Here is a 27698-nt window from a genome sequence, read left to right as displayed (position 1 = left end):
ATATAAGGCCCAAAAAACATGTTAGAATTACAGATACAAATCGTTCTCATTGTGTTAAATTTAATGAGCAGAACCCGCCACAAATCTAAAAATTCTAACCCAAGTCACATCAGATTTCAGGGCGTTGCACATGTGAAACACTGCTTGAAATGTTCCCATAGACTCAGACACCTGGTTTTGGTGCATCAGTGACACTTGGTCAAAGATTTATTTTTGCTTGCAGATTTATCTAATGGTGGTTTAAAGTGACAAGATCACCAACAAGACCCCAAAGGCATCATATGATTACAAATTGAGAACAGACAGTGATCTTGATATGTAATTTTGTAAAAACCTAACCAGCCAGCATGCCCAGAACAAAAACAGAATAATAATAACAATAACAATAATAATAATAATAATAATAATAATAATAATAATAACTGTAGTCACCAGAGTGCACTGGTTTAGGCATGATTCTATCAACACACATGTAGTTTCAGAAAGTTCACAAAAAATCTGTACAGCAATGTGAAATATCAATATGATATATTTTCTATAATTCACAATTTTGTAAACTTGTATTCAATGCGTTACAAGACTTCTATGACAAGCAAATGACTTTGGTGTTCTGTAGCTACCGGCTCAATTGAAAAAAAGAGAACCCAAGGAAACGTTCAAATATAATATTCAGCAAAAAGGTTTGTTTTTTTCAGTTCTTTAAATGAGCCTGCTGAATCTCGTAGACCTTCAGTGTCCTCAGTAGTCTTCTTTCAAAGAGTAAGAATGTGTTCAGACCACGCTCTAAGGAAAGACACTTGTACATGGTTCTAGTTTTATTTCATTACAATTCTCATTTGAGTGACTGAGAAGTGAACTATAAACCCAAAAAATAGACTGTGTTATGGCACCGATAAGAAAAGTCTTTGTATAGATTTCAAATGAAATAATAGCTTATTTTCTCAAAATGTAACTTTTACATTAAATGTCACAGACACACTGAACTTCATCAAACTAGTTGAACAAACCAGCACAACAGAGGCTTGGCTCTTTCTACGGCTCAGCCAAGTTTATGGAAATTCTTGATCGGTTGAGAATGTGGAGAATGTGCAGTCCTCCCCTGTGGGTAGACATGTCCACTAATGACAGAAAGCTCTGTCTGCATTTCCCTCTGAAAAATCTGGAGAGCTGAGTTAAGGGAGAAAAAATGAAAACAGAACTCTCGAAGGATGTGTCCTTGATCTGTTGTTTTGTTAGTTCACACTTCTTCGCCGCTCTCTCATTTGTTTCCCGCGCTGTCGTGAGACAGAACGCTCAAGGCAATTTCACCACCACCACGCAGGCGCCTGCCCTGCCAATGTTGAGAGGGACCTCCTGCAGAAAGACAGAGGGGTTAATGTGCAGCGTCTTGTTTGAAAAAGAAAAAATCCCATTTTACTTCATGCAAATAAGAGGGTTACAGAGTAAAGGAAAAACATGCTGCAAAATAACACAGGAAAACTCAATAAATTGATGGTATTTGGTGACTCCAGTAGCTTCATGCTCTCAAAGGGAGTAACCTAAAACCCTCTACATAAAACAGCCTGAGAGAAACATTACAAGTTTTAACCTGAACAGATATCAAGAGTTTCTGAAAACTGAACTTGCATTTAAACTTAAACATTCACAATAACAAACAATATACTGTAAGCTAAAACGTTTGCTGTTTTCAAGTGTTCCGTGACTTTCTGTTATTACCTCAGTCCATTCGTTATTCTGTGCATCATAGGACTCAACAGTGTTCAGGTAGGACTGACCATCATATCCACCCACTGCGTAGAGCCTATCACCCAGCAGGCAGACACCCACGGCGTCTCTGGGAACGCTGAGGGAAGACACAGTGGTCCACGTGTCCGTCTTTGGGTCATACCTGGAATTACAATTTTCACTTATAGCTTTTGTTCATGTATTCAATCAGCCTGTATCACGAGGGGAAATAAGTGTCCCCACCAACTGCGCCTTCCTTTTGTTCTGCCTCTTCAACACAGATGTCTGAATGGTAACCAGTGGCAACTCCTTTCAGCACACAAGACACCAACTGAAACTTAACAGCTATGTTCTCTTTATAACAGCAGCCGGAGGCCTCGCCGTCCACAGAGAGTCGAGGAAAGAAGTTTGTGAGAAGATTTTTATTTTTCATCATTTTGGCGACTACATAGAGGAAAAATGGAAATATCATATGATTTACTTTGGATGATTTCTGTTTAATGGTGTCATGTATCTGATCAGAGCTTAAGTGATGTCCTGGTGACATTTAGTGTGACAAGAGTTTGAAGCTGCCTCAAGACGTTTCATGTCAGTTAATAGCATAAAAGGATTTAACGTGATAGAATGCAATCAGCAATCAGTCGAAAATAATGTATAATTTGTTACAGAAATGGTAAATGAAACTGCAGTACCAATTAATCTTAATGCTACACCTTAATGCAATGAATCAAATACGTATATTAAAAATATGGGATTCTGTTAGCACGGTGGTGCAGTGGGTAGCAATGTTGCCTCACAGCTATAAGGTTCCTGGTTCGAGTCCCTGGCCGGGCAGGTGCCTTTCTGTGGAGTTTGCATGTTTTCTCCATGCATGTGTTCTCCGGGTACTCTGGCTTCCTCCCACAGTCCAAAAACATGCTCACCAGGTTGATTGATCACTCTAAATTGCCCGTAGGTGTGAGTGTGTGCGTGAATGGTTGTCTGTCTCGACCTGTCCAGGGTGTACTCTGCCTTCCGCCCAAAGCCAGCTGGGATAGGCTCCAGCCCCCCCGTGACCCCATAACGGGATAAGCGGTCAAGATAATGGATGGATGGGATTCTGTTAGTATTTCCAGGGTTCTATTTTCTACATATCCACTGTGACACTTAAGGACACCTTTGAGAGCTGTTTTGTGAGTATGTTCTCAGCAACACAAGACTACACGAGACTTTAGGCATAAATATCCCCATGTTGGTTGTTTGAGAATAATCATAGACCTTTCTGGAGTCCCTGAGCTCCATTGTCTCGTAGATTCCTCTGAGCTACCGTAGACGTCCTCCTGCTGCGGACGATCTGGACTCCAGCTGATACGGACGTGCTAGACTCCAGCGGCAACAGCTTCTACTACTCGTCTCATCACTATCACCTCTGTCTCTTACTCCCCTCTATCTGTCTTTCCAGACCCAACTCGGTCTAGGCATGATGGCTGTCTAACATGAGTCTAGTTCTGCCTGAGGTTTCTGCCTGTTAAAAGGAAGTTTTTCCTCGCCACTGTAACTAGCCAAATAGTGCGATGTGCAATGCTCATGATGGATTAAGGTGGGGTAAGACTGAGTCTTACCCTGTCTTGAAGTTGGGTCTCTGTTCATAATTTGACATAGAGTGGTCTAGACCTCCTATGTTTGTAAAAGCGTCTTGAGATAACATTGGTTGTGATTTGGCACTATACAAATAAAGATTGATTGACTGATTGATTGATTGATTGATTGATTGATTGATTGATTGATTGATTGATTGATTGATTGATTGATTGATTGATTGATTGATCTTGCTTTGTTCTTTTCTAAAATTTGGAAATGAGAAGAAAGTCCTTACCAACCCCCTGTAATGCAAGACATTTTAGGACTATGGAATCACAGGAAAGACCCTGTTAAAAGATTAATTTTCTCTAAGTCTACATTATTGCTACGCTAAACGAAGATGTTCATCACCACCAAAAAGCTTAACACGCATTCCTTAGAGTGGTTTATTGTAAGTTAAATCAATGCCCCAGAAACGACTGTCCTGCTGTTACGGCATCTAAAACTCCAAAAGTGCATAAGAATCAGAGAGCTCTAAGGGGAGATGTGTTTACACTGACCATATGTTATCTTAAAGAGTTGGGGAAAGTGAAGGGATGCTCAAATTAAACACCATATGGTGCAAAAATACTTAAAATTAGTAAGACTGAATCAAGAGTAAACTGGTTTTATTTCTATAAGAAATGCGTAAAAAAAGAATGATACTTTGGATATTGTTGCACCAAAATCCTACATTGCTATAACAGGTTCTACCTTGTCCACCAGATGGAGCCAGATACTTTAAAAAGAAGCATGTGTGGAAACTATGATCTCTGCAGTTGGGTGTTGTGGTTGAAGTGGAATACAGACATGTCTCAAAATGCACGAACAGCGAGTCGATCACTGGACTTTTGGCTCCATTTTGTTTTCATAAGAGAGTCAAAAGTCTTGTCCCCACCCTTGACTAAATTCCATTAACCCCAATCCAAATAACTTATGCAACAATTCTGTGTTTGTGTATTTTCTCCAGAGAGGGTGCATGTACTGACCTCTCAACACAATCGGAGAGTCTAGAACAGTGGTTGGAGGCGGGGGCGTCATGTCCACCTACTGCATACAGGAAGTTGTTGTATGTTGCCACACCCACTCCTCCTCTCCGCTTGGCCATGGGTGCACACATGCTCCACTTATTGGTGTGTGGATCAAAGCACTCCATTGACTTCAGACATGAGCTCCCATCTCGTCCACCTACTGCAAACAATCTGAGGAATTAAAAATTTAATTTTAAAATCCTCAAACATTGAACCTGAGCATATGGCACAACTGAATTTGGCAGGAGTAGCTGATAGATGACAGATGTTTGTAAAAAATGTTGAAAGAAGAATGATAATGTGACACATTTTCATGAAAGATACAGCAGTGAGCAGTGAAAAGCTCTTCTCAAAGGATATTTCCTTGAGAGTTTCTCTCAGAAAGATCACATCAGTTTTTTAAGTGCTTGTAGCTCGCAGGCCCGACAGCAGGAAAGTAGAGGCGAGGGAAACAGTTTCCTTGTTGTCTATTTTTGACCTAGATGCAGAAATAACTCAGCATCGACTTTAACTCTCAGTACTGTATGTAGCAGAGCAGCAGCTTCTTTCCTCCTTTGGCACACAAATATATTAAACTGAGGCTGAGAGCTACTCTGTTTTTTCAGTAATTTATTTCCAAATAGTGTTGTCAGGCATTTAGTACATACAAATATAGTAAATGTTGCTTTTATAATGTTTTAATTGCCTAGTATAAATTACCACAGTAAGCAAAGCAGCATTGGCTGTGAGCTGCAGACTGCTGCACAGCAACACTGTGGTTTATCTCTCACAGACCACAAAGGTCGACTCTGCATTCATAGAGTGAAATATTGTGAAACTATTACTGCACTTATACTGCTCTTCAGCTTTTCCTGGACCAGTGTACTGTGTGTTACATAACCATGCCTCTGTTTTTACATGCTCTGCTTCAAGTTATGTGTTAAATTACTGCCGACTGTTTTCCAAAGCAAAACATGCTGCAGCGTGATAGATTGGTGCAGTTATTGGATGGCTAACAGAAACATCTAATGTCACATTATTGTTGATTCAAAACAACCCATTTCTGGTGAGTATAACCATAGGAAAAAAAATTTAGAGAGGAGATCTCAAAAGTGTTTCATTTATGTCTCTGAGACAACAATGAGATCTGTTTGAAAGCAAAATGAGACCATAGCTTATGTCTCCTGTTTCTCATTCTTGCCTCCAGAAAAAAAGTTGCAAAAAGTCTCAGCTTAGTCTCCCTTCCAGTTCAAAAGGAGATCTCATCAAAATCTGAAATAATTATCAGGTATTTCTCAAGTGTTGTGACTCCTTTTGAGCTCAGGTGGAGAAATCAGGTAGGTTTCTCAATTGTCTCAATCTAACCTCATCCATTTGATTTTGTCAGACTCAGTTTTTGTGTCTCAAATTGAGCTCAGATGGAGCAAAGAAAGAGCCTGAGCTCATCTTTTCATGAACATTTATAGTGCCCTGCAAAATTAAGATTTCAATGTAATTGTCCACAAACTTACAATTCTCATTAAAACATTTGAACCACTTGCAATATCAACTATTTAGATGTCAAATGATATCTTCTTTGACTTCATAATATGGTCCTTCCTTTACAAGTCTGATTGAGAACAAAACAACTTTACAAAGATTTAGTGTATTTGAGAGAAATTGCAAAAAATAGAGATTTCATATCAGGTATGACAGACGATTATTTAAAATATGGGCCGCAAAAGGGCTGACCAGATTTAGCCAGATTATTACAATTAAAGGGGTGGATTCTTTTGTGCATTGGTGGCCTAGTGGTCTAAGCGCCCCACTATGCATGAACATAGAACAACTCTTGACACGGTGTACATGTGTCAAGTTTAAAAAACGTATATAGATGTATCATAATATGATACATTATGTAAGACTTGCATTCCTTTTAAATGTAAATAAAACAAATTCCAACTCCATGATATTTGAAATATAAGGACAGTAATAAGCGGTCTTCGTGTTGACCTTAGTCGGGACCTTCTGTAGGTTTTCTAAGGCAACTTACTTTCCATTGAGTGCAGTGACTCCCATCGTGCTCCTTGGTGTCGACATGCTGGCCACGTAGTTCCACTGTCTAGCCTGTGGGTCCCAACGTTCCACTGTGTTGAGATAGCTCCAGCCATCATGACCTCCCACTGCATACATCGGACCCTCCAGCACTGCGATACCTGCAAAAAGTGTCACAAGAAGTAGATGTTAACCTAAGAGCTGAAATATAAGCTGCTGTATTCCTGATCTTTACTGCTGGACAGTGAAATGCTTTCTCATAGAGTTCAAAGCTAAAACACTATCTGTTCAATCCATCCTTATGGTCAATCAAACAAAGACTCCTCTCTCATCGCTCATCATTAAATGTCCACACAAAGTTGAATATCAGCACAATGTACTATGTGTTTGTGAATAATGAAAGAAATTACATTTCTATGTTGAACTTTCTTAACCAGTTCTTGGAGAGCACTCAGGCAGAGGGTACATTTCTTATTTGAGAGCTGGACAGAGTGAGTCATGCAGCCAAATCTTTTCTAAAAACAGGAAGTCCATAAAACTACGTTGTTATTCCTCATTCCCAAGTCACAGAGGAAAGTGTTTTCTTGCCAGCAATCTGCAGAGGATGTTTAAGCACAATGGACTTTTACAAAACCACCCTTATTTCCGTGGGTGAGAGTTCTTCCATTTTACAGGGAAAAAAGGGCAAGACTGCATCCAGAGAACCTCGAACGACACAAACACTTTCAGACAAAAACAATCCCCATCTTCAAACTCACTTCTATTACTGACTGGTGGTTTTGGAATAAAAAATTCATACTTTTCTTCTTCTATTCCTTACCCATAACGCACACAGCAGGCAGGAGCCGGGCAGGGGTGTTGGTAGACACTGAGCTCAAATATATTCAGACTGAAATTATGCACGCCACTAGTGAAGCAGCAAGAAGAATTTGCTGTGGTAAAGATGAAAGTCGACACAGGTAATCTGTACAGTGTGATCTCCTGGGCTTGCTGATACCTCCGACCACACCGAGTGAGGGAGCTGAATGCTTTGACAAGATCTCCCTGTTCTGTTACCCAGACCTGTTTCAACTGTGAATCAAAACGCTTCTGATATGAGATTTATTGGCCAGGGAGGGGTAAAGGAAGAGCAGGGCCAGAGCAGCCTGCCAGCCTTTGATAGGGGAATGGGAAAATATCAAAGGTCTATCTCAAAAAAGAAATGTGTGATTTTTACATCATGCCAGCTGTGACCCTCCTGAGCATGCATCCTGCAATCTCTGCTGCCTAGCCAGACAGAGCTGAGCTTAATCCTCAAACTTTGAAGCTGTGGAAAGAACAGTTCTCTTTTTATCAACAACATCCTTTGAAAACATAGAAATAAATTAAGAATAAATGTGCCTCAAGTTGGATCTTTAACAATAACAGCAAACAAATGTTTTTATGTCATATGAAGATGATGTATCAAGGACATGGTAACAATTTCTTTGTCATGATTAAAAATATATATTAACATTTGTTAATTTTAGACTGAAGGATAGGTTAAAGCTGGGGTTGGTAATCAGATTTAGATACACTTTTTGTTATACTGGTTAAAATGATCTGTATGTCCTGATGGCAATCAATACATAATGTGTTCCTAAAAAAGAGTGAAAAAAAACTGCTATCTACAGCCGGAGTAAACCTGGGAAAACACTAACCATCACCGTTTTTTGGGTCCCCAAATTTTAAACCAATCAAATCCTGTCCGGCCGTTCTGCCCTCCTCCTGCGTGTACATTTCCCTGGCGTGCACTCCTCCAAGTCCCCATCCCCTGGCTCTGCTTCCACTGACTCTATTTACTGCCCCTCTCGCTCGACCTCGGGCCTGTCCCCTCTGACCCGATGAGGTGTTTTGCTCAGGACTGTAGTCCGGATCAGAGTCTAAAAAGCTCTCACCACGGGGGCTCTGACAAGCAGAAGAATGAATGACATTTAGTAAGTCCTACAGAAAATGTAGATGTTGTAGCGTCCGTCCGGACGCTGCAGGGATGACAAGCCGATTCGTGAACATGTTGAGTTTTAATAACCGGTCACTGTCGGCCGTGATCACGCCAACCAACAAAACAACAATCAATGTTTGAATGAATGAAAAACTTCTCTTGTCTCTCCTCTCTCCCGTTCACACACTACACCTCTCCTGATGCCTTCACTGACTGTCAACACTGTAGGAATTAAGAACATCTACACTGAACACGTTTAACACACAGTAGAGCTATTACAGTATTATATATGTGTTATAAATTTTCTCCTGATATCGTGTCACCGGTACAACTGTATAATGCTAGAATGACAGTTGTAAGTACTAACAGCAGCCATATTTGTTTGTGTTTTTAACTTTCACTATGATAATGTTTTGGTGAGGACCTGTTTTGAATCAGTCACCATCATCTGGTCGCAAGTCAGCGGCGCTCGTGCATGGGGGGGGGGGGGGGTCGTTTTGGAGGAGCTCTGAGGGAGGAGGGGAGGGGTTAGATGGAGTCCTGAGGAAATGCTACATTCAAATTCATGCTAGTTTTCCGAGACTACCAACCCTAGCTTTAAACAAGCAATCTGAATCTAGGAATTAGCTGCATTTGAAAAGGACTCACTCACCAAGTCCATGTCTGTGTGTTGACATGGGGGGCATAGTGGACCACACTTTATTAATTGGATTGTAACACTCCACCATGTTGGAAGTCTTGAGTCCATCCCTCCCTCCGACCACATACAGCTTGTTGTCTATGACCGCCACACCAAACTGTAGCCGGCGTCCGTTCATGACTCCGGCCTGGACCCATGTATTAGTTCGCAGGTCGTACTTCTCTATGGTGGTGGAGCCTGAAGCCACACACACACACACACACACACAGCACGTGTTACAATTTCATCCACAGTGTTTGCTGTTTGATAACTTACTGCCTACAGCCAAACCTTTAGTAGCATCCATCCCTCCGACAGCGTAAAGTGCACCCACAGTGGACTTTCTAGGTTTGGTCCTCGGGCTTTGAAACATGGGGCGTCTCTCAGGCAGAAGGTGGTACTTCATGGCCTCCATCAGCAGCTTTTGGCATTCCAGATCGTCAGAAAACATCTTGTTGTTTTCCAGATCTGCAAGGAGCTAAATTACAAGGAAGTGCATTAGTAGACTAAATAGCGGAACAGAAAAGTTTTCTTTTCATAGTGTTCAAATCCCATCAGGGATGCAATACGATTATTGTATATGTAAAATCATGCAAATTTCCTTACAGTGTATCTTTGAGAGATATGCCAAATTAAATGTAATAGAGCAAATAAAAGCTACAATAAAACTAGTATAACTTGATTTATTACGTTGGATGTGCTGAATCATTGTTGTCATAAAAGCAGATTAAGGTTGGTCATATATTGCGGAGGGAGCCTGAGCTCATTTTTATGTACAACCCCAATTCCAAAAAAGTTAGAATGCCATGTAAATCTTTGATGATTTCAACCCAATATTTAATTAAAGACAACATATCAAATGTTGAAACTTAAAAAAAAAAAAAAATTGATAAAAAGAACATGCTCATTGTAAATCTGATGACAGCAAACGTTTTTAAAAAGTTGGGGCAGGGGCATGTTTAACATTTGTTGCATCACCTCTAACAACACTCTCTAAACATTAGGGAACCCAGAAGACCAGTTTCTGGAGTTGTTAAAGTCCCATTCTTGCCTGATAATAGGATTTCACCTGTTCAACAGCTTGGGGTCTCCTTTGTCATAGTTTCAGTATCATGATGCGCAAAACGTTTTCAGTGGATGACAAGTTAGGACTGAAGGTAGGCTAGTTTAGCACCTGGACTTTTCTACTACAGAGCCCTGCTGCTGTAATACATATAGAATGGGATTTGGCATTTTCCAGCTGAAATATGCATGGTCTTCCCTGAAAGAGATACTGTCTTGATGGCAGCATGTTACTCCAAACCATGCATATATCATTCGGCATTAATGATGCCTTCTAAACTTTGAGCGCAGGATGCATCATCCATGATTTCAAAAAAGAATCACAGGACAGTTTTTCCCTTTGCCTTAGTTCAACTGAAATGGGCTTGGGCTCAGAGAAGTTGCTGGTGATTGTGTACAATGTCTGTACATGGTTACATCTTTGCGTGGTACAGTTTCACCTGCATAGATGGATGAAGCTCATGGACAAGTTCCATGACATTGGTTTTTGGGAGTGTTTTTGAGCCAATGCAGCAGTTTGAGTCATGTCTATTTTTTTTATGGAATGCCGCCTGAGGGCCCAAAGATCATGGCCATGCAGTATTGGTTTCCAGCCTGGTCTCTTTTGTACAGAGATTTCTTCAGTTCATAATTCTATCAAATGAGAGTTCGGCTTAGCTGAACAAATAAGCTTGCTTTTATCTTCCATAAGCATCAGACCAGCAAGTAAATGATGGCACTGTAAATCTTCTACAATGTGAAATTTGAACTTCATCCTGAAAGTAACAGAAATGTATCATTTTATCACCACAATCTCTGCTGGTATCATTTTTTTAAATGAGCATGTAGTTCTCATAAAATTGTCACATTTTTCAGTCATGTTTCAGTAAAAATATGGCTAAATTAATTTCAGAAGGGGGACAATTCCATAATGCAGATCTGCCAACAATTACTTGAGTAATGTTTTCCAGAAGTCACATAACATGGATGTATATCTAAAACAACAATAGTTAAAAAACATAAGCAAGCCATTAAATCCATTGCATTGCATTTAAAATTAATATTCAAATATAACTCGTACTGCCAGACTGATTCATCCCTGAGTGGGGGAAAGTCTGAGCTTCAAACATAAACTAAACGATTACTGACAGTTTACAGGTTTATAGTTATTATTTATGGCCTGTAAGGGGTCAGTTTAAAGATTGAGCGTGGGCCTGGTGGTTCTTTTGCAGTAATGGTGTGATACTTTAAGCTTAAATACTTGGTTCATTGATCAATTGACAGGAAGATGAATTAAGTGTTACGGTAATCCATTAATCAATTCAGCCATTTTTCAAGCATAGAAGCAGAACAACCATGTTCCAGTAAATCAACTGTAAGGATTTGTTGCTTTTTTGTTTCATATAATAATAAACTGAATATTGTTGGATTTTAAACTGTTGCCTAAACAAAACAAGACATCTGAATATGATTTTTTTAATCAGAAATCATCATAGCCAGTGTTCTTATCAATTTACAGATAAGAAACTTAAATCTTGTGAAATAAATACAAAGTTATTCGTAACCCTGTATTTCAAATCCAGCTAATTGCACCGGACAAGCTTACTGCAGCCATGCTGTAAGTCGTGACAGCTAAGCTCAGCTACAAACTCAAAGTAAAAGTATATTATATGATCCTTATCATGCTTTTTTTCTCAGCCCCCGCCTCTACCCTATTACTTGCTTCTTGCTCACCTGTGGAGGAAGAAGAGGCAGGCGGATGAAGGCGAGAAGCACCCCGAGGTCTTGTTGACGATGCTGGACATCATACCGCACCCACATCATCAAAGCCTGGAAGATTGTTTCCTCGTCAGGGACGTTGATTTCATCACTGGAGAGCAGCTTAACAATCTCAGCCGTGGGGAGGAGCAGGAACTCCTGGTTCTGAATGACCTCCAGGAAGTGTTCCTAGAACCCAGGAGGTGCGGAGGAGGTAGATAATCATCAGTCATTAACTGAACGGTGAGTGTGGGGCAGCAATGTGTGTTTTAGGTTTTTTTTAACCCATGGGGAACAAATGGCACAAGGACAGAGAGGTGACGAAAAATGAACACAAAGAGCCGGCTACCTTTGAGACTTTTTCTCATTTTACAATGTCTTAAGTGGGTTTTAAGTAGACTTATGTTATTTTTTGTTTACCATTTTACTTACCAAGACATCCAAAAAGCAAAATATTAGCATATTTTCTGTAAAAACTTTGATTTATTGTGTAATACCACCCTACTCCCTTTCCAAAATGACAAATACTTTTGTGCTTACAACCCTAGCTACCCTGAGTGTAGACTACAGATTCAAGGCGCAGCAACTGGCAACCACACTGAAAATACTCCTAATTCACATTATACTTCTAACAACAGATGATTATCTGTTTCATTTAGCTCACATAATCTAATGATTGGGACATCACCAGGAAACAGATCAACCAAGTGAAAGATGAAAGATCTCCAAGACACAGTGTCTTCCTTAGCTCGTAAGGCTTTTCACTGCCAAACCTATGTGACACATTGAGCCTTCACAGGCCATGTAATTGGAAACACAAATGTGCCACACAGCATCATTATCATCACACCAATGCTTGTGTCCAGCTCTAAGTTCCACAGAAGCTATTCTCTATTGCCTTCCTGAAGATTGATCTCCCCTTCACTGGCCAGGAGCCCAGGCAGTATTACAGCACTGCATGGCTAACTCTTCAAGGACATTGTCTCTGGGCCCTTCCATTAGAGGTAATGGTATATAAAACACCATCCTTCCACTGCAGCAAGATATATGCAACACATGAAAGACACACAGAGCAATCATTGGCAATAATAACACCCTGTTTCCTTTTGGAACAAGGCTGCTGAGTCTTAATTATGAAGCTGCCAGAATAACTTTGACGAATCAAGCGCATGCTGCACAACAATTACGAAAAAACAAGCACAATATTGATCATCAGCCTGCAGCAAATTACAGCGTCCTGGTCCGATCCATTATGAGAGCAGGTTTTAAGAGCTTAACGCAGACAGCCTTAATGAAATGAGGGACATCTATTGATCTGCTGTGGTAACACTAAGAGAGAAACTCCATCCAAGTCTTTGATGTTGCTTAAGACCAATTACTTGTAATTACAACTCCTGAACAGCTGACAACAAAATTGAAAACTAAACCAAGTTTGTTTCATAACCATTTGAAAGGATGTGTTTTCACATGTTGGCAAACTCATTGGTGGGTAAATGGCTTGGAAAACAAGATCAGCAGGAGAGGATACTAAGTGATTTAACGACTGCAAGAGAGTAATCGTGTAATAACAGTGTTTTCTGAGGAGGCACATACTGATGTTTAATTGGAGTGAGGACGGGGGAATTACCTCCAAGAACGTTTCTATTACTGTGTCATTTGCAGAGGGCTGGAAAGGACAGATGGCCATATTGTGTTTTTATTTTAGTGAAGGATCATTCATAAAAATCCAATTTCAGCTATGTTTATTGAAATGTCGTTTTACTGCTGAAAAAAGTTGCTGTCATTCCACACAACAAAACATGTATATGTACTGCAACATTAAAAAAAAGCCCACTCTCGTAAAGGAAAGGAATGTCAGGGGCGGATCTCTGCTGCCACCTTCAACCAGGAAAAACAAGCCTATCAAAACACAACTTGCTCCGCTCAGCACCAAGAGGATGGACTTCCAGGAAGCCTGCAGCTCTCACTGCTCATTACTGGAGTGATTGAACAGGAAGTTGGCCCTCTTGTGCAGTTTGATGATTAGATTAACCTTCTGGTCCTGGACGGGGCCTATGTAAACAGGCTGAGCAGATGTCCTTTAGGAGATAACGCTTCCCTCCTGCTGTCACTTCTGCACGGCCAGTGAGACGTTATCTGACAAATATGAGCATGAATCTTAATCCAATGCAAATATTCCTTGCAGATATAGATAGAAACGCATTTTCACATGTCTGGCAGTGCACTAATCAACGTGCAACAACGTGGTACAGTATTTCTACTGACAGACGCATATCCAATTTAGATAAAATGAAAGCTTGAAACTATTCAATTTCTATTCAAATGTGCAAGATTGTCTGCTGAAATTAGATGATATGAATAACAGAGGAGCTGAAGGTCAGTTTCTTTTCAAAGTTATGACAGGTTATTCAAATTAACTAGCCTCAGAAACTGAGGATAAGCACATATATTTCCATGGGTTATGTAATCTATCAATCCATGACATCATATTGCATTTTCCAAATGAATTTGCAAAACAATGGCTTTTACACATTGTATAAAGAACTGTATAAGGAAATGAAAATCAGATACATACTCTAAAATGGCTCAGAGTAAGTCCTCTCAGTACTTCAAGTTTGTGGAGCACAGTTAATGTTATTCATGATACTTTGGGCTGCCTTTCAAGGGAAAGTATATGTTGTGATTACACCATGCAGCTGTCCCTTTGTGGCCATGCAATGACGAGACCCTTACTGCAAATGATAAATTATTAAGCCCACCCAGCCATGTAAATGTGCTCCTGCTCTATTTGCCCTCTTACCATGGTGTAGTTATGAGCCACGTTGAGCAGATCCACACAGCCCTGGGCGTCTGCGAAGGAGCGTATTCCCAGACAGTTGGAGGGATGAAGCTGTTTCATCAGGAAGTTACAGCAGACCTGGATGACTTGTGAAAGCTGAAGGAGACAAGCTGCTGCTAATAAACTCTCAATGGTCTCCTCTTTGAGCTCAAGGACGCCTGCAATGTCAGGACAAGGAAAATGTGTTTTTATGTCAAGACTGGAGGAAGGTACTGTAGCAGACAAATTGGTGGGAGAGATATGGCAGCATCATTTGATGTATCTGTCGCTGTTAGCAGTTACAGAACACACAGTGAGTCATTTATTTGCAAGCTGAATAACAGAAAAAGTTGTTATGCTCTTACAATTCTAATATTGTAGAAGTAGATACTCTTCATAAACAGCACTTATGGAGGTGCTGGAGGACTAGTCCCGTAAAATGAAGCAACATTAAACATGCCCCGTCTGTCAGTCAGGTGATGAATGGCTTTATCGATCCATTTTAATCATGCTGGATTTGAGAAGTCTCATAACTACTTACAAGAGCTAGTGAATGTCTTTATGAGCACTCACCAGTGTAGGCAAAATGAACAAGAGATCTGAGCGCCTCCGGATCGACCCCCTCCATCTTGATCTCCTCTTGTTTTGCCTCTCTCACGTCGCTGGTGAACATGGCAGCAAAGTAATCGGACACAGCGCTCAGAACCAGTCTGCCATGAAGAAAACACAGCAAATGAATGCTCTTATGCAGTACAGTCGTTTCTGTGGCAGATATGTAAGATGATTATGTTTAGTGCTTGGAGAATCAATCATAAGATTGTTACATGTACTATGTAGATCTATTTTATGAGTAATGGCAAATATACAATATATATGTAGCATAATTTATTATGTCTATAAACCACTCCACCTCTGCATGACTGTGTCCTCTGAGCAAATATGAAGCCACATGTAGAGAAGCAGTCAGAGCGGGATCATTTTACTCAACTAGGTCAGTCACTGATACATTTTTCTCTCTCTGTGGAGCATTCTGGTTTCTCTTCCATGAGTCTGTCTTGATGAACCAAGAAATAATTCTGTAGATCCAGACATATGAGCACACACGCTCAGTGAATCCTTCTCAGCAGCCTTCAGGAGGTGTTATGTGATCTGTTCAATTCAGCCATTCAACCAAGGGCTGGATGCTCAGACATTGACACCTCCTTGTATCGTATCAGTGTGTTCTTGTTCGTCTCAAATTTAATGTGGGAAATAAGAAGGGGGGAAAAGTATAATTAGGTTACAGCAGTGCTTTAGATGTAACCAGTGAACATGGTGTTCACACATCTTCCCCGTCAACTGTCTCCTGAGAATCAAAAGAGCCTTTTCTTTTTTGTATTTCAAAGGCTCCTCACTTACACCTCATATGGATCGAGCTGACAGAATCATTTTCGACATGCTAGCAGAGGTCCAGAGCAAAGCCTGAATGTGCACATCGAAAACCTGATGAAGTGAACCAAGCTGATGCGGGTGTAATTAGGGAAATCAAAGCGGACAGAAGCACAAACACCAACCTGTGAGCAGGTATCTTATGGTCGCCTGCTATCAAGAGGACATCGCACAGCTGTTTGTGCTGGAGGTAGGTCTCCATCTTGCGGAATGTCTGTTCTGCATGGTTTGTGGCCTGGAAAAACTCATCAGAGGAGTTGGTGTTCATTCTGGTGAAGGTGTTCAGAGCCAACCTGTGTGAAGAGAAGCAAGGAGGAAGGTAGAGGAGACAGATGTAATCAAGCAAAGCAATGGTCCTTATCTGTGTGTACCTATGGCTTCTTTGCATTTCTTGACTTTGATATGTGATTTAAATTGAGGTGATTTTTACACCGAGAAGATTTATGATAGATGCACCTGGTGTTCTTTGATGAAGCTTATTCTAAATTAGCATAAAAATGTTTCATGCTTTGATGTTTGGAGTCTTTTTCTTTTCTATCTATTTTTGCCATACACATAAAATGAAAAAGTAAGTCACAAACAGGATTAACTTCTCTTAATAAGGACTTCACAGACACAACAGAGAGAGGGAAAATATAGGTCAACTGAGGTGAAAAGAAATTCCAATTTAGGAGACAAATTAATATACATATTAATTAAATTGCTCGTCGTTTTTTCTCCCTATCCATTATCGTGAGTATGAAATAAATAAATAAAAATCAAAAAGCTGTACGCAGCAAGATAAGCAACAAATTATTGTGAACACAAAACAGCTTATTTGGACACATGGCACTCCGGATCTCTCTGCTCCCCGCGGTGCTATTGCATCTTTCTTGCTACTCTAAGCTGAAATTAAAACTGTTATGGACTAAACTCCGTACATAAGTAGATAACTAAGCACTTCAGTCCAATGAGACATGCAAACACCACAATCTATGCAACAGCTTTCCACACAGAGTTTCCCTGTGTATGTTTGTGTGCATGCCTTTGTGCCTGTTCCTGTGTGTCTGCATATCTATGTGCACACGTGTGTTTTCCAAAGACAGGGACTTAACAAGTGAACAAGCCTGTTCTTCGCAGTATTGTGTCTGGGCTGAGTCCCTGTCCCTAAAGGCTGCTAGATTACATGCTGTTTTACAGGAATCCAAGTAATCCCTCAGACTCATGGCAAATAATGCAGTCCCAGTCACTTTGTGTCTCTCACGGAGCAAGTCCACTCATTGACATTTAGGGGTTGTTTGTTACGCTACATAAAAAGGCCCGAGCTGCCTCTCAGAGGGATCCTTACCGTCATCCGATGGCCCTTCCCTTGTGTACAGACTGATGGTGCTCAAAAAATGTCAGTGCTATTTAAAGCAACACTTTATATCCCCACTCATTACCACTCATACACTGAAATGACAGCTGAATAAACTAGTAGCGTTACAGATTTCTCAATAAAACTGAGCTACAAACCCTGTGATACTTGGCAGCACAATGTATTGGCATATACTAAGATTGATAACACAGAGGATGGCTGGCTTTTTATTGATGTCCTGATTAACACACTATTACAAAGTTTTCAGCCGAGTGTTTGACTTTAGCGTCTTTGATTACACCAAGCAACAACATTTTCCCTTGGGGAACTGTTTATATTTCCCTCCGGACACCACAGCATCCTATGGTCTAATCTTTATTGAGAGACTTTATGCTAAATGCAAGAGTAATTTATTGCCCTGTCACGATAACTCCCCAATGACTGTGGAGTCTTGGAGAGGAACACCAAACAAGACTAAATAAGCAATAGGGCCGTAAAACTGAGATGCATTGCCTTTGTATTGGCTCTAAGGTCTGCTGTAAGGATTTTTCATGCCTACCAATCTCTCCGACACTAATTGCTTTGGTATCACATTCTAGGGAGCAGTAAATTTCTCTGAGGTGTGTATTTTGCTTTCAGTAGCACTGGGTTGGATCATCAGAGGTAGAGCCCAGTTTTATTGAGGCACTAAAGCCCCAGAACACCTTACTCCAGAGAAAATGCTGTGGGGACATTGCTGTATGCTGCATATTACTAAGCAATTCAGGGAAAGTCACAGAGTCTAACAGAGCCTATGGATTTCTATTGTGCTCTACAAACTGCTTCATTGTGCTGACTTGCATTCCAAAAGTGGTGAGAAGGTAAATCAGCCTTTATAAAATCACCAAATAGAGTCTAATATTTGGCTTCCATTTCCAATTTCAACTTCTTTTATAGTACTTTTATAATATTCCCAGTGAGTGCCTACCACCTGAGCCGTGTCATTTGCTATTCACACCTTCACAAAAATATCACAACACAAATGTGACTAATTGGATTGAAGATGAAACACTGCATATTCAAAATAAACCTGCTATTCAGGTGGAGCACATGCTGTGTGTTTTCTGCCTTGGTTATTTTGCCTAGGACCTTGTGTAACAGCTGTACTATGTATGCTGCATATGCTATTTTTTTTTAGCAGCAGAGAGATATACAGTGGCTTATATTAAGGGATGGCACTGATTAATAATATTATAGAGAGTTATTTAAAATATGTGTCATCTGTCTTACTCTGTTCTGACTCTGTAATGAGAGTTCTCCCTGTGCTAAAACCCTCCCGGATGCACGGTTGGATGATCCAAGATGTGCTTTCGTCAGCCTAGATTAGCCCCTAGCTCAAAAGGTTGTGACTCAGACGTGTTGCTGAGAATCTCAGACTTATTCCAACTAGTGTCAACTCCATCCTTTCTGTAGAGAGGGAAAGTCGTGCCTGCGTCTGCCTGGGCCAAATGGGAAATGTCTCTTTCAAAATGGATTATAACCCGCCATTTTGCCCCTGAAGGCTGCTGCTGAGTAGCTCGGGTTGGATTGAGAATCCAGTAACTCCTACAAATCCTCATGCAGCATTTGCCAAGTCTATATAGTCCATGAGATCTTTATGCTCCTGTACTATGACAGTAGGTGTACTGCTTTGTGTGGAGAGAAATATACACACTGACGGTAATAACTTCAACCCTGCAGTGAGGATGAGAAGATAACTCTGCAGGAATAGATTTTCCTCCATGCACTTTTTCCTCCCCGCACACATCCTCCCTCTGATGCCTTTGTTACACCAGACAGACCTGCTTAATATTGATAATGATGATAATGTAACTGCATACAGGAACCACTTCTTTTGAAATCTGCTCCAAATGTGACCGGGGGGCTCTTTATGTTACAGCATGCAGTAGAAAATTAACATAGCTCTTAGTATAAGTGAAATACTGCCTTTTTGTACATTTTCACTTCAGCTTTTACCGAAAAATGTTGTAGAGAAGATGTGTGGTGGAATAGACAGGTCAGCACATTATCCTTAATGTAAAAATTAAACCCTTAGGTGGGATACTGATTCCTGTTTTGAATATCAAAACCAAACCCAGTGGAGTTAAATCTGCAGCAAAAAAATAAATGAATCGAAAATAGTAAAAAAAATGTTAACAATTATATTCAACATTGCTTCAACAGAAAAATAGCAAATCTGTCTGATGCCTTTAGAAATAATGTGCCAGAGGATAAATATATATCCAAATAAAGATGCTGATAAGAGACAGCCTCAAAAAAAGGTGTTCCTCAGCTATATTTTATTGGCATGTTAAATTCTAATCCATATTGATATTTTTTGGAGGTATCTGTGTGACTGCAATGCTGAGCTATGCATTGTAATGCTAAGTCAGTTGGTATTAAATAGCTTGTGTGTGTGTGTGTGTGTGTGTGTGTGTGTGTGTGTGTGTGTGTGTGTGTGTGTGTGTGTGTGTGTGTGTGTGTGTGTGTGTCTTGGGGGTTGGGGGCGTCCTGTAAGTGAAAAATGTGCAGATCTTAGCAGAAAGCTCCTCGCTGCTTTGCTGATGGCAGGTTAACTCGCATACATATGAGATTGTCGTTGTTGTTGGATCATAATTTATTTTCATCTGATGTTAGTGGGTAAACAAATGTATCCACATTATTAAAATGGTGGCTCCTGGGTTGAACATGGTACACACTTGTATTAGATGTGTTTCAGATATGGCTTTTTATATCCTATGCACATTTGCAGCCTATCTATCGTGGTATGTTTTGGGTGTTAACCTTTAAAACTGAACCTGTAATAATATGATGTTAATTAATGAAGCCCTTCAACAGGAACAGAAATACTTCACCATTACTCTAGTTTTGTATCATCCCCACTCTTTCAGCCTATGCTTTTATTGGGTATTTTCTGAAACACCTTCCTTTAATTTGATATATCATTTAATTTTTATCATCACTTCCAATTTTACAGTTTTGATCTCAGTTTTTTGTGCCTCCATGATTCTTTGTCAGTGCAAATGACTGAATGTTGTTATTTACAACTCTATTGAATTAATGCTTCCTGCTAACAAGGCCAGTGTTAAAGCTCCTTTGAGGAGTTTTCAGTTGGTTATAAGACAGTCTGACATTAATACGGATGTCTCTGTATGTCCTACTGAAACCAACAAGCTCATCCACATGAAGATGGATTATTTATTTATAGTTATATTTAATGTATGTTATGTATGACAGGCGGTACGTGTCAGTCAATGTGAACAACACTGCTGAAACAACCTTTGTTTGCATTTTCCATTCCAAAGAGTTTTGATGAGCATTATATTTGAGGATGAGATTTTTGGATTAAATTACTAACAAATGTTCCAGACAAAATCTGTTAATAAATTAGAGGCACTGCTTTATCCACAGGGGGCGCCAGAATGGACACAAACTGAAAGTTCCTCACAGGAGATTTGATTGCTCAGACAGCTTTATGAGCATTTCCTTTTTTTTTTAATTAAATCCAACTTTAGTGAAAAAATTACAGAGAATGAAAAAAAAATGTCCAGCATGAAGTTTCTTCTCCCTGCTGTTAAAGGCCTTCTAGTAAATCATACAGTACTATTACTGAAAACTCTGGCTTGAGCATTAGCTCCCCTCTGAGATGGCCTTGTGGTGTATAGAATGCTGATGTGAAGAAGTTAGTGGAGTTTCAAAATCAATTATAAGTGATCACAAAATCCCCTTACTTCTTAGTATTTCATTTAGAGATTACTCCAGATATACAGTATGTTGCAATTTACAGCTTCTTAAAGGACGCCTCTGCTGGATGTGTCACATAGACTGAGACCCCTTAAGCCTTGTGGTGTTATGAGGCATCCGACAAACATTTGAATTACTGCTGTTGACAGGGGGAGAGGTGGTGGTATTTTTTCTCCAAGGCGGCGGAGAGGGAATTGAGATATCATTCAAACTAAACGGCAGCTGAGTCAAGCTTGTGTTAGTGTTTATGTGGGAGAGGTCAGGGTTTCCATTCCATTCAGGTTAACTTCTGTCATATATTCTCTGCCAACCGCAGGGAGAGGTTATTTTGATGAGATAGGTGAGGACAAACAAATATACAACATACAGATATGTAGAAGCGTCAGGAGCAACGGTGTCAAAAACAAGGTATTACATCCTATACCACTACACTTGATTTAACAGCTTTGTAGCTTTGTACCAGTCTTTCAGAGGAGAAAGGTTAAATTTAGGAGAAAGCTAGCAGAAGAACATAAATGTGCTAAACAAAAATGAGTCACAGATTTAGAAATGTATCCCCAGGAGCCAGGGCATTCACAAATGTGTAGCTAGCATAACATTTACAATTAATGGAATAAGACTATTTCTATTATCTTAAAGTAGTTGATTGAAATGATCCCAAGGCACTTTCATCCCTTTGGATCAATGTCATAAAAATTAGCATTTTTGCTAGGCAGAATCTAATAAGTAACTTCTTTTCATATTATTTATTTTAAAAAAAAACAACCCATGAATGAGCTGTTTTCTTTGATTTTTAAGTTCACTTTAAAGAAAATAGTCTTAAATATTTATGCAAAAGTAAAATAAATAATAAAGGAAACTGATGGGATGTTTCCATTGTTGACATCATGTGAACTGAAGTAAAAACCGAGGGGCACGTGCAACAAAAGGACTGACATATATTTTCCAACAACAGTCGGGCGGCTACATTTTTGGTATTTTTCAAAGCCGGCAGAACTCATTTCTATATTCAGCCTGAGGGATTGTGACAAATTATGTGTCAAGGATTTATGATGTGAGACGTAATAGGGCCACCCAGCTGGTGGAGTAAATGAATGTGCATATCTCAGTGACAACCCCACATCTGCTTAGCCACCGTTGAACATGCAAGCCATGGTGTGTCACACAGTGGCTGGCCTAATTCATAGTGCAACTTCAAACAGCTAAAGATGCAGCGCTTGTCCAAGCACCATATCTGGGGAGTAGTCTTTCACAGTTATCCAGGGACAGATTTGCTATTACACTAAACCTTGAATGAATTGGGATTCGCATATGATTTTCCTGATAATTGTTCGAGTCAGACTACATTTTTCTTGCTATAAAAGCTACAGGATGATGAGGTAAAATAGATTTTTAATTATAGAAAATTGATGTAGACCGGAAACGAGTGGAACCCATTTGAAGGACTGATTCTGCTACTAATCAAATTCATAAATGGATATCACTACAACCAACTACAGCTGAGCCAAGGATATATTTCATGATACAACAGAGCAGAACTATTTGAATATTTCAGTATCATTGTCAAAATATGACAGCTGTGCTGTATTTTACATGGCCAGCATGAACTCAAGGTCCCCCTGAGAGCTGAAGACTTACACATTTTCACTGTGAGGCACATCTTTTATGCATGCACTTTCACACACAGGGAGCCCCAAAACATGAACATCTGCCAATTATACCAACACGGAGAGCAGAACGTTGAGCTGATTCCAAAACTGTATCTTTACTCAGAATTATTCATGTTCTGCTCAGGGAGCTCGACTGTCCACTGCCCATAGCATTCATTTAATCCATGCTGGCACACTTTTTGGGCTGTAGATGGAGAGTGTGCATTTAGAATCATCTGTTCAATCATGGTGAGCTCTTTATAAAACAAAGGGACAGCTTCATTGTTCATTGTTCATTTCATCTGCAGGTGCAGTGCACAAAAAGGTGCACGCAGGAATCAGAAAACTTTAAGGGCCAATCACCTTAGAATGTCACGGACAAGATAAAAGGAGAAGCGGTCTTTTCATCGTTGAAGTGAGGTGCCATTTGTGATCTGCCAAACAGAAACATGTACACACACAAACACACACCTGCACACACACACACGTCTATTCTGTTTACTTCCTGGAAGAAGACGTAGGATCACAGAGAGGATGGGGGAAGAAAAACACAACTTGGGAATAGAGGGGGTGGGATTTATGACTGGGAAAGGCTGGTTTCAGTGTTTGTAGAAGAAAATGGGGAGAAATACTAAGAACAACCTGCGCAGTCCACTAGCAATGATAGCTTCCGGCTCATAAAGTGGTTGAATTGTCAGTCTAGATATTTCATAGGATTGCACCACTTCCTTTTTTATAGATTCTGTGCTTGTTAAGCGATGTGATGGCTCTTTCCTGGTATCCACTTTTAAGACTATAGAAAATTGCATTAGCGTAATGTGTGAAATCTGATTGCTCTGAGGATTCTCTCAAAGTCTTCCCATGAATGCAACATGCACCACAACACAGACAAGTGAGAGGGAAAAAGCCTCTGCTCTGGGTCCCCTGAATAATTAAAAGGATGCTTTATTGGTTTATGCTGCCCAACATGCTGTGGACAATGAGAGTGAGCTGCTCCCAGGTGAGCCGTGGTGGCAGCTGCCGAGTCTGAGTAAATTGGAAAATGATAGCTGTGCAGATAATTTCATCTTAGCTCAACTAAAGTGTCCACTCACAGGGTGGAAGAGCAAATATTAGGGGTAGTTAAAAAGCTGAGGATATTCTCTTTATATTGTTTGTGGTGAGTCTCAGAAATGTCAGAAAACAGATTATGTGAGACAGCGCTTTGCTAAGAAAGCAGCATTTACTCTTTAAAGCTCATTTCTTCTGATCCCAACAAAACATTTTGACTTCTTAATCCTGTGGTGCTGCCTCAAGCATCAGACTTTCTCAATCAGATGTAGATTGTATTTACACGTCCCATAAAATGTGGGGGAACCATGTTGTCTCAAAATAGCACCCCCACAATCTGGTTTCCAGTGACTGAGCATTCAATATGCAAAGAGGCCAATGTTTTGACCCACAGAATAAATCTGTCTCCTAAGGATGAAACACCTGATTTGCATTGTACCTTTCTCTGGCCTCAACCTCTGCTGGTTCCTCTGTGCTGCTCTTCACATCTTCCTTGCTGGTTTTGGTATCCTCTTTTCTTGTGGTGCTGGGTGAGGAGCTGCTCTTTGAGGATTCCTCGTTGACCTGGAGTCCCTGGATGGTGTTCTGCTGATGGTGCCATGATTGATGACCCGCTCTGGCATAGACAGGTGTGGGGCCTGGCGTAGGTGCTAAGATGCTGTGAACCGGGCTGCTAGTCTTCCGTAGTCCTCCAACTCCTCTTTCGCGCGAGTGACTCTTCAGCCGTCCCTGGACAGGTGTTCCTCTGTGGTCCAGGCCATCCTGCTGGATGTAGCTCCCCACCCCACCACCTCCACCACCTCCACCGCCAGCCGAACCTTGGGACGAATGGCTGAACCAGCGCCAGCGGAGCCTGAGGATCTGCTTCACGTCAAATTCCTTCTTCCCTGACACAGACATCCTCCTCTGGGTTTGGAGACGAAGGCAATGGTACGTGGAGTCCCCAAAAACATGGAGAGCAGAGAAGAGAAGAGCCCTGGATTCAGTCCTCACTGACTACAGTGTGCCTCTTCTCCAGCGTTATTGTCTCACTACTGTCATGACCACCCCCCTCCTCCTGCTATTACTCCTCCGTTGTTCTTTTAGTGGAGATGGAAGGCAGTCCTCTGCAGCTTTTGTTCCTGTGCCTGAGACAACTACCCTCCCTCCAACTCACCCTCTCTTTCTTTCTCTCTCTCTCTTTCTCTCTATCCCTTCTGTGCTGCTGCTGTTTCTGTTTGCTGCTGCTGCTGCTGTGCCGCTGGTGCTGAGTTAATGCACATGCATGATCCACACTCCCTCCCCTTTGCTTTCCCTGTTACACTCCCTCTCTCTCTTTCTCTCTCTCTTCCTCTCTGCTAGTCTGTGCGCACACACATGCGCGCGCACGCACGCACGCGCGCACGCACGCACGCACACACACACACACACACACACACACACACACACACACACACACACTGAGGGATATACATATACTCTGGAAATAAAAATGAGAAAATATCACAAGCCAACCACAGCCTCCTTTGCTTCAGTTTTGTGTGCCCCTGTGTGTGTGTGTGTGTGTGTGTGTGTGTGTGTGTGTGTGTGTGTGAGTGTGTGTGTGTGTGTGTGTGTGTGTGTGTGTGTGTGTGTGTGTGTGTGTGTGTGTGTGTGTGTGATAACAGAGTTGCCTGATCTTGCTCAGAGAGGGAGGTGGGGTATCAGGGAGCTGGGAGGATGAGGTCACACCTTAACAAAGTAAATCACTACTCGCTTCAGGAGGGAAAGAGAAATACTACTAACTACACCATGATATTAAAGCTTTTAGTTGGAGCTTCTCATATATACATGCATGTCTATAAACACACATGCTAATCCATTAACAGAGAAGTTGATATATAATTAAGTCTCATAAATACCTAACACATATCCACACACTCTTACCCCGCTCTGAGTGAAATGTATCACACACTACTACACATCTGTGCTGTCCATTCTCTCATCAAAGAGAATCCCACGGGGTAATGTCAGAGTATGTAGCCATGCAGAAAAGATATTCTCCCTCAGTCGCTGTCTTGTAAGCCCCCCCGCGATTACAAGTGAAAAACCACATACTGATGAACCCTCAAGGTCAGTAAGCTGCCTCTACACCCAGTCAAGGCTTCAGAAAACCGTCTTTTGAATTTCAGAAATACATCCTGCTTCAGCATAAGCTTAATCCTACACCATTGCATGTAATTTAGATACCACAACTTCACTCCAAACTCCAAAGGCAAAGGGACAGTGGGAACGTCTGCAGGGTAATTTAGGGACATTTGATCAATTCTGAGAGCATCACCAGCATATGAAAATAGTCACATGGTGGTGTGCTTTAGGCAAGTAGTTCTCAGGTATTTGAGTCAAGAAGGCTACCGGACCGCATAGATGCTGTCTGAGAAGAGTTGATCATCTCTTGTTTACTGTGCAGATCTACGGAGTCTATGTGCAGAGTTTGCCTTTGCATCCGTCTGCAGAATTTCAAAATAAAATCACTGCAATCTCTGCAATTTATCAGGGACGCTTGAAGCTTGATGTCCGAACAGCACATCAGGGTCTGTGCATAGCAAGTTTGGTGGCCCACCCGGCTCGGGTTGAGTTGCCTGGACAAAAAACTGAGAGGGGTAGGGCTGGGTATCACCAGGTCCCTCGTGATTAGTATTAGCACGATATTTTTCCCACGATAACGATACTATCACGATACAGGGATTCTACGATAATCAATATATTGCAAGAAATATCATCCACGATACATCACAATATCTGTGTCACTGAAGAAATTCAGAATTTATTGACTGCGTTGAATCCATTTCCCAGGAATTACAAAATATTGTCAATCAATTTCACATGAACGACAGCCAAGTAAAACAAAGTGCAGCTGAGGTGCCGCATCCGGCAATTTTTAACTTTCACTTCAATTTTTGGAGCAGTTCGCAAAGTGGCACTTTGCCAGCTTACAGAAACGTTAGCATTAGCGTTGTGAACCGTCCTCTCCTCCACGGTAAGCTCTGCGAAGTGCGAACTCTTCATCAAGTGTTGTTCCATTGTCAGTATAGTAAAAGCCGAAGTGGGCCCAGACTTTAGATTTGAAATTCAACGGTGCATCTTTCAGGTGTTTTTTTCTACTGCTAATCCTCCCCCTTGCACCATTTTCATTTTCTTCTTCTTTTTATTTCCTTTCAAAGAGTACTCTACCACAGCACCCACTCTTATTCATGCTAAGTGCCATCATGTGGAGGCTTGACGTAGTGACTCTGTAAATCAAAATTGTAGCTACCTTTTGTGATAGAATCTGTTTAGAAGGGCTGTATGTTTATTGTTTAAATATCAATATTTGGCGCCAGTGTATCGATAACGTATGGCAAGACGAAATATCGCGATATACTGTAGTATATGTAGTATACCCTAATCCTAGCCTTAATTCAGATCAGTTTTGTACCTGTAATTCCTCAACAGAAGGTCCTAGAGACTCCAAACCAAGATCCGTCATCATAATATGGCCACGGGCTTTCCAACGGTACCACCCATGACTCTCTGCGACCTTCCCTAACCCTAACCCTAACCCTAACCCATGACTCTCTACGACCTTCCCTAAGCCTAACCCTAAGCCTAATTCAGATCAGTTTTGTACCTATAACTCCTCAACAGAAGGTCCTAGAGACTCCAAACCAAGATTTTTCACACATGATATGACCACAGGCTTTCCAACAGTACCACCCATGATTCTCTGCGACCTTCCCTAACCCTAACCCACAACTCTCTACGACCTTCCCTAAGCCTAACCCTAACCCTAATCCTAGCCTTAATTCAGATCAGTTTTTTACCTATAACTCCTCAACAGAAGGTCCTAGA

At 40.9% G+C, this 27698-nt stretch overlaps 1 protein-coding gene across 2 annotated transcripts; it reads right to left on the bottom strand.

The window, feature by feature from the left end:
* Window positions 1-175: 175 nt before the first annotated feature.
* On the bottom strand, window positions 176-24965 carry klhl4 (kelch-like family member 4). 2 transcript variants are annotated; one of them, XM_034690202.1, is made up of 11 exons: window positions 24289-24965; window positions 16178-16345; window positions 15198-15334; window positions 14607-14803; window positions 11783-11995; window positions 9299-9485; window positions 8981-9205; window positions 6367-6529; window positions 4314-4526; window positions 1717-1888; window positions 176-1353 (listed from the first exon to the last, which is right to left on the bottom strand). In XM_034690202.1, the coding sequence occupies exons 1-11, from the start codon at window positions 24747-24749 to the stop codon at window positions 1294-1296; spliced, it is 2196 nt and encodes a 731-aa protein (XP_034546093.1). In that variant the 5' UTR covers window positions 24750-24965; the 3' UTR covers window positions 176-1293. The 2 variants fall into 2 exon arrangements, with proteins under 2 accessions (XP_034546093.1, XP_034546094.1); XM_034690203.1 differs by lacking the exons at window positions 176-1353; window positions 1717-1888; window positions 4314-4526; ... (2 more) ...; window positions 9299-9485; window positions 11783-11995 and adding an exon at window positions 13839-13942.
* Window positions 24966-27698: the final 2733 nt, after the last annotated feature.

This window comes from Notolabrus celidotus, chromosome 8 (genome assembly GCF_009762535.1).
Source record: "Notolabrus celidotus isolate fNotCel1 chromosome 8, fNotCel1.pri, whole genome shotgun sequence".
NCBI lineage: Eukaryota > Metazoa > Chordata > Actinopteri > Labriformes > Labridae > Notolabrus > Notolabrus celidotus.
Note: the sequence above shows the minus strand (reverse complement) of the source record. Positions and strands in the feature narration are given on the sequence as shown.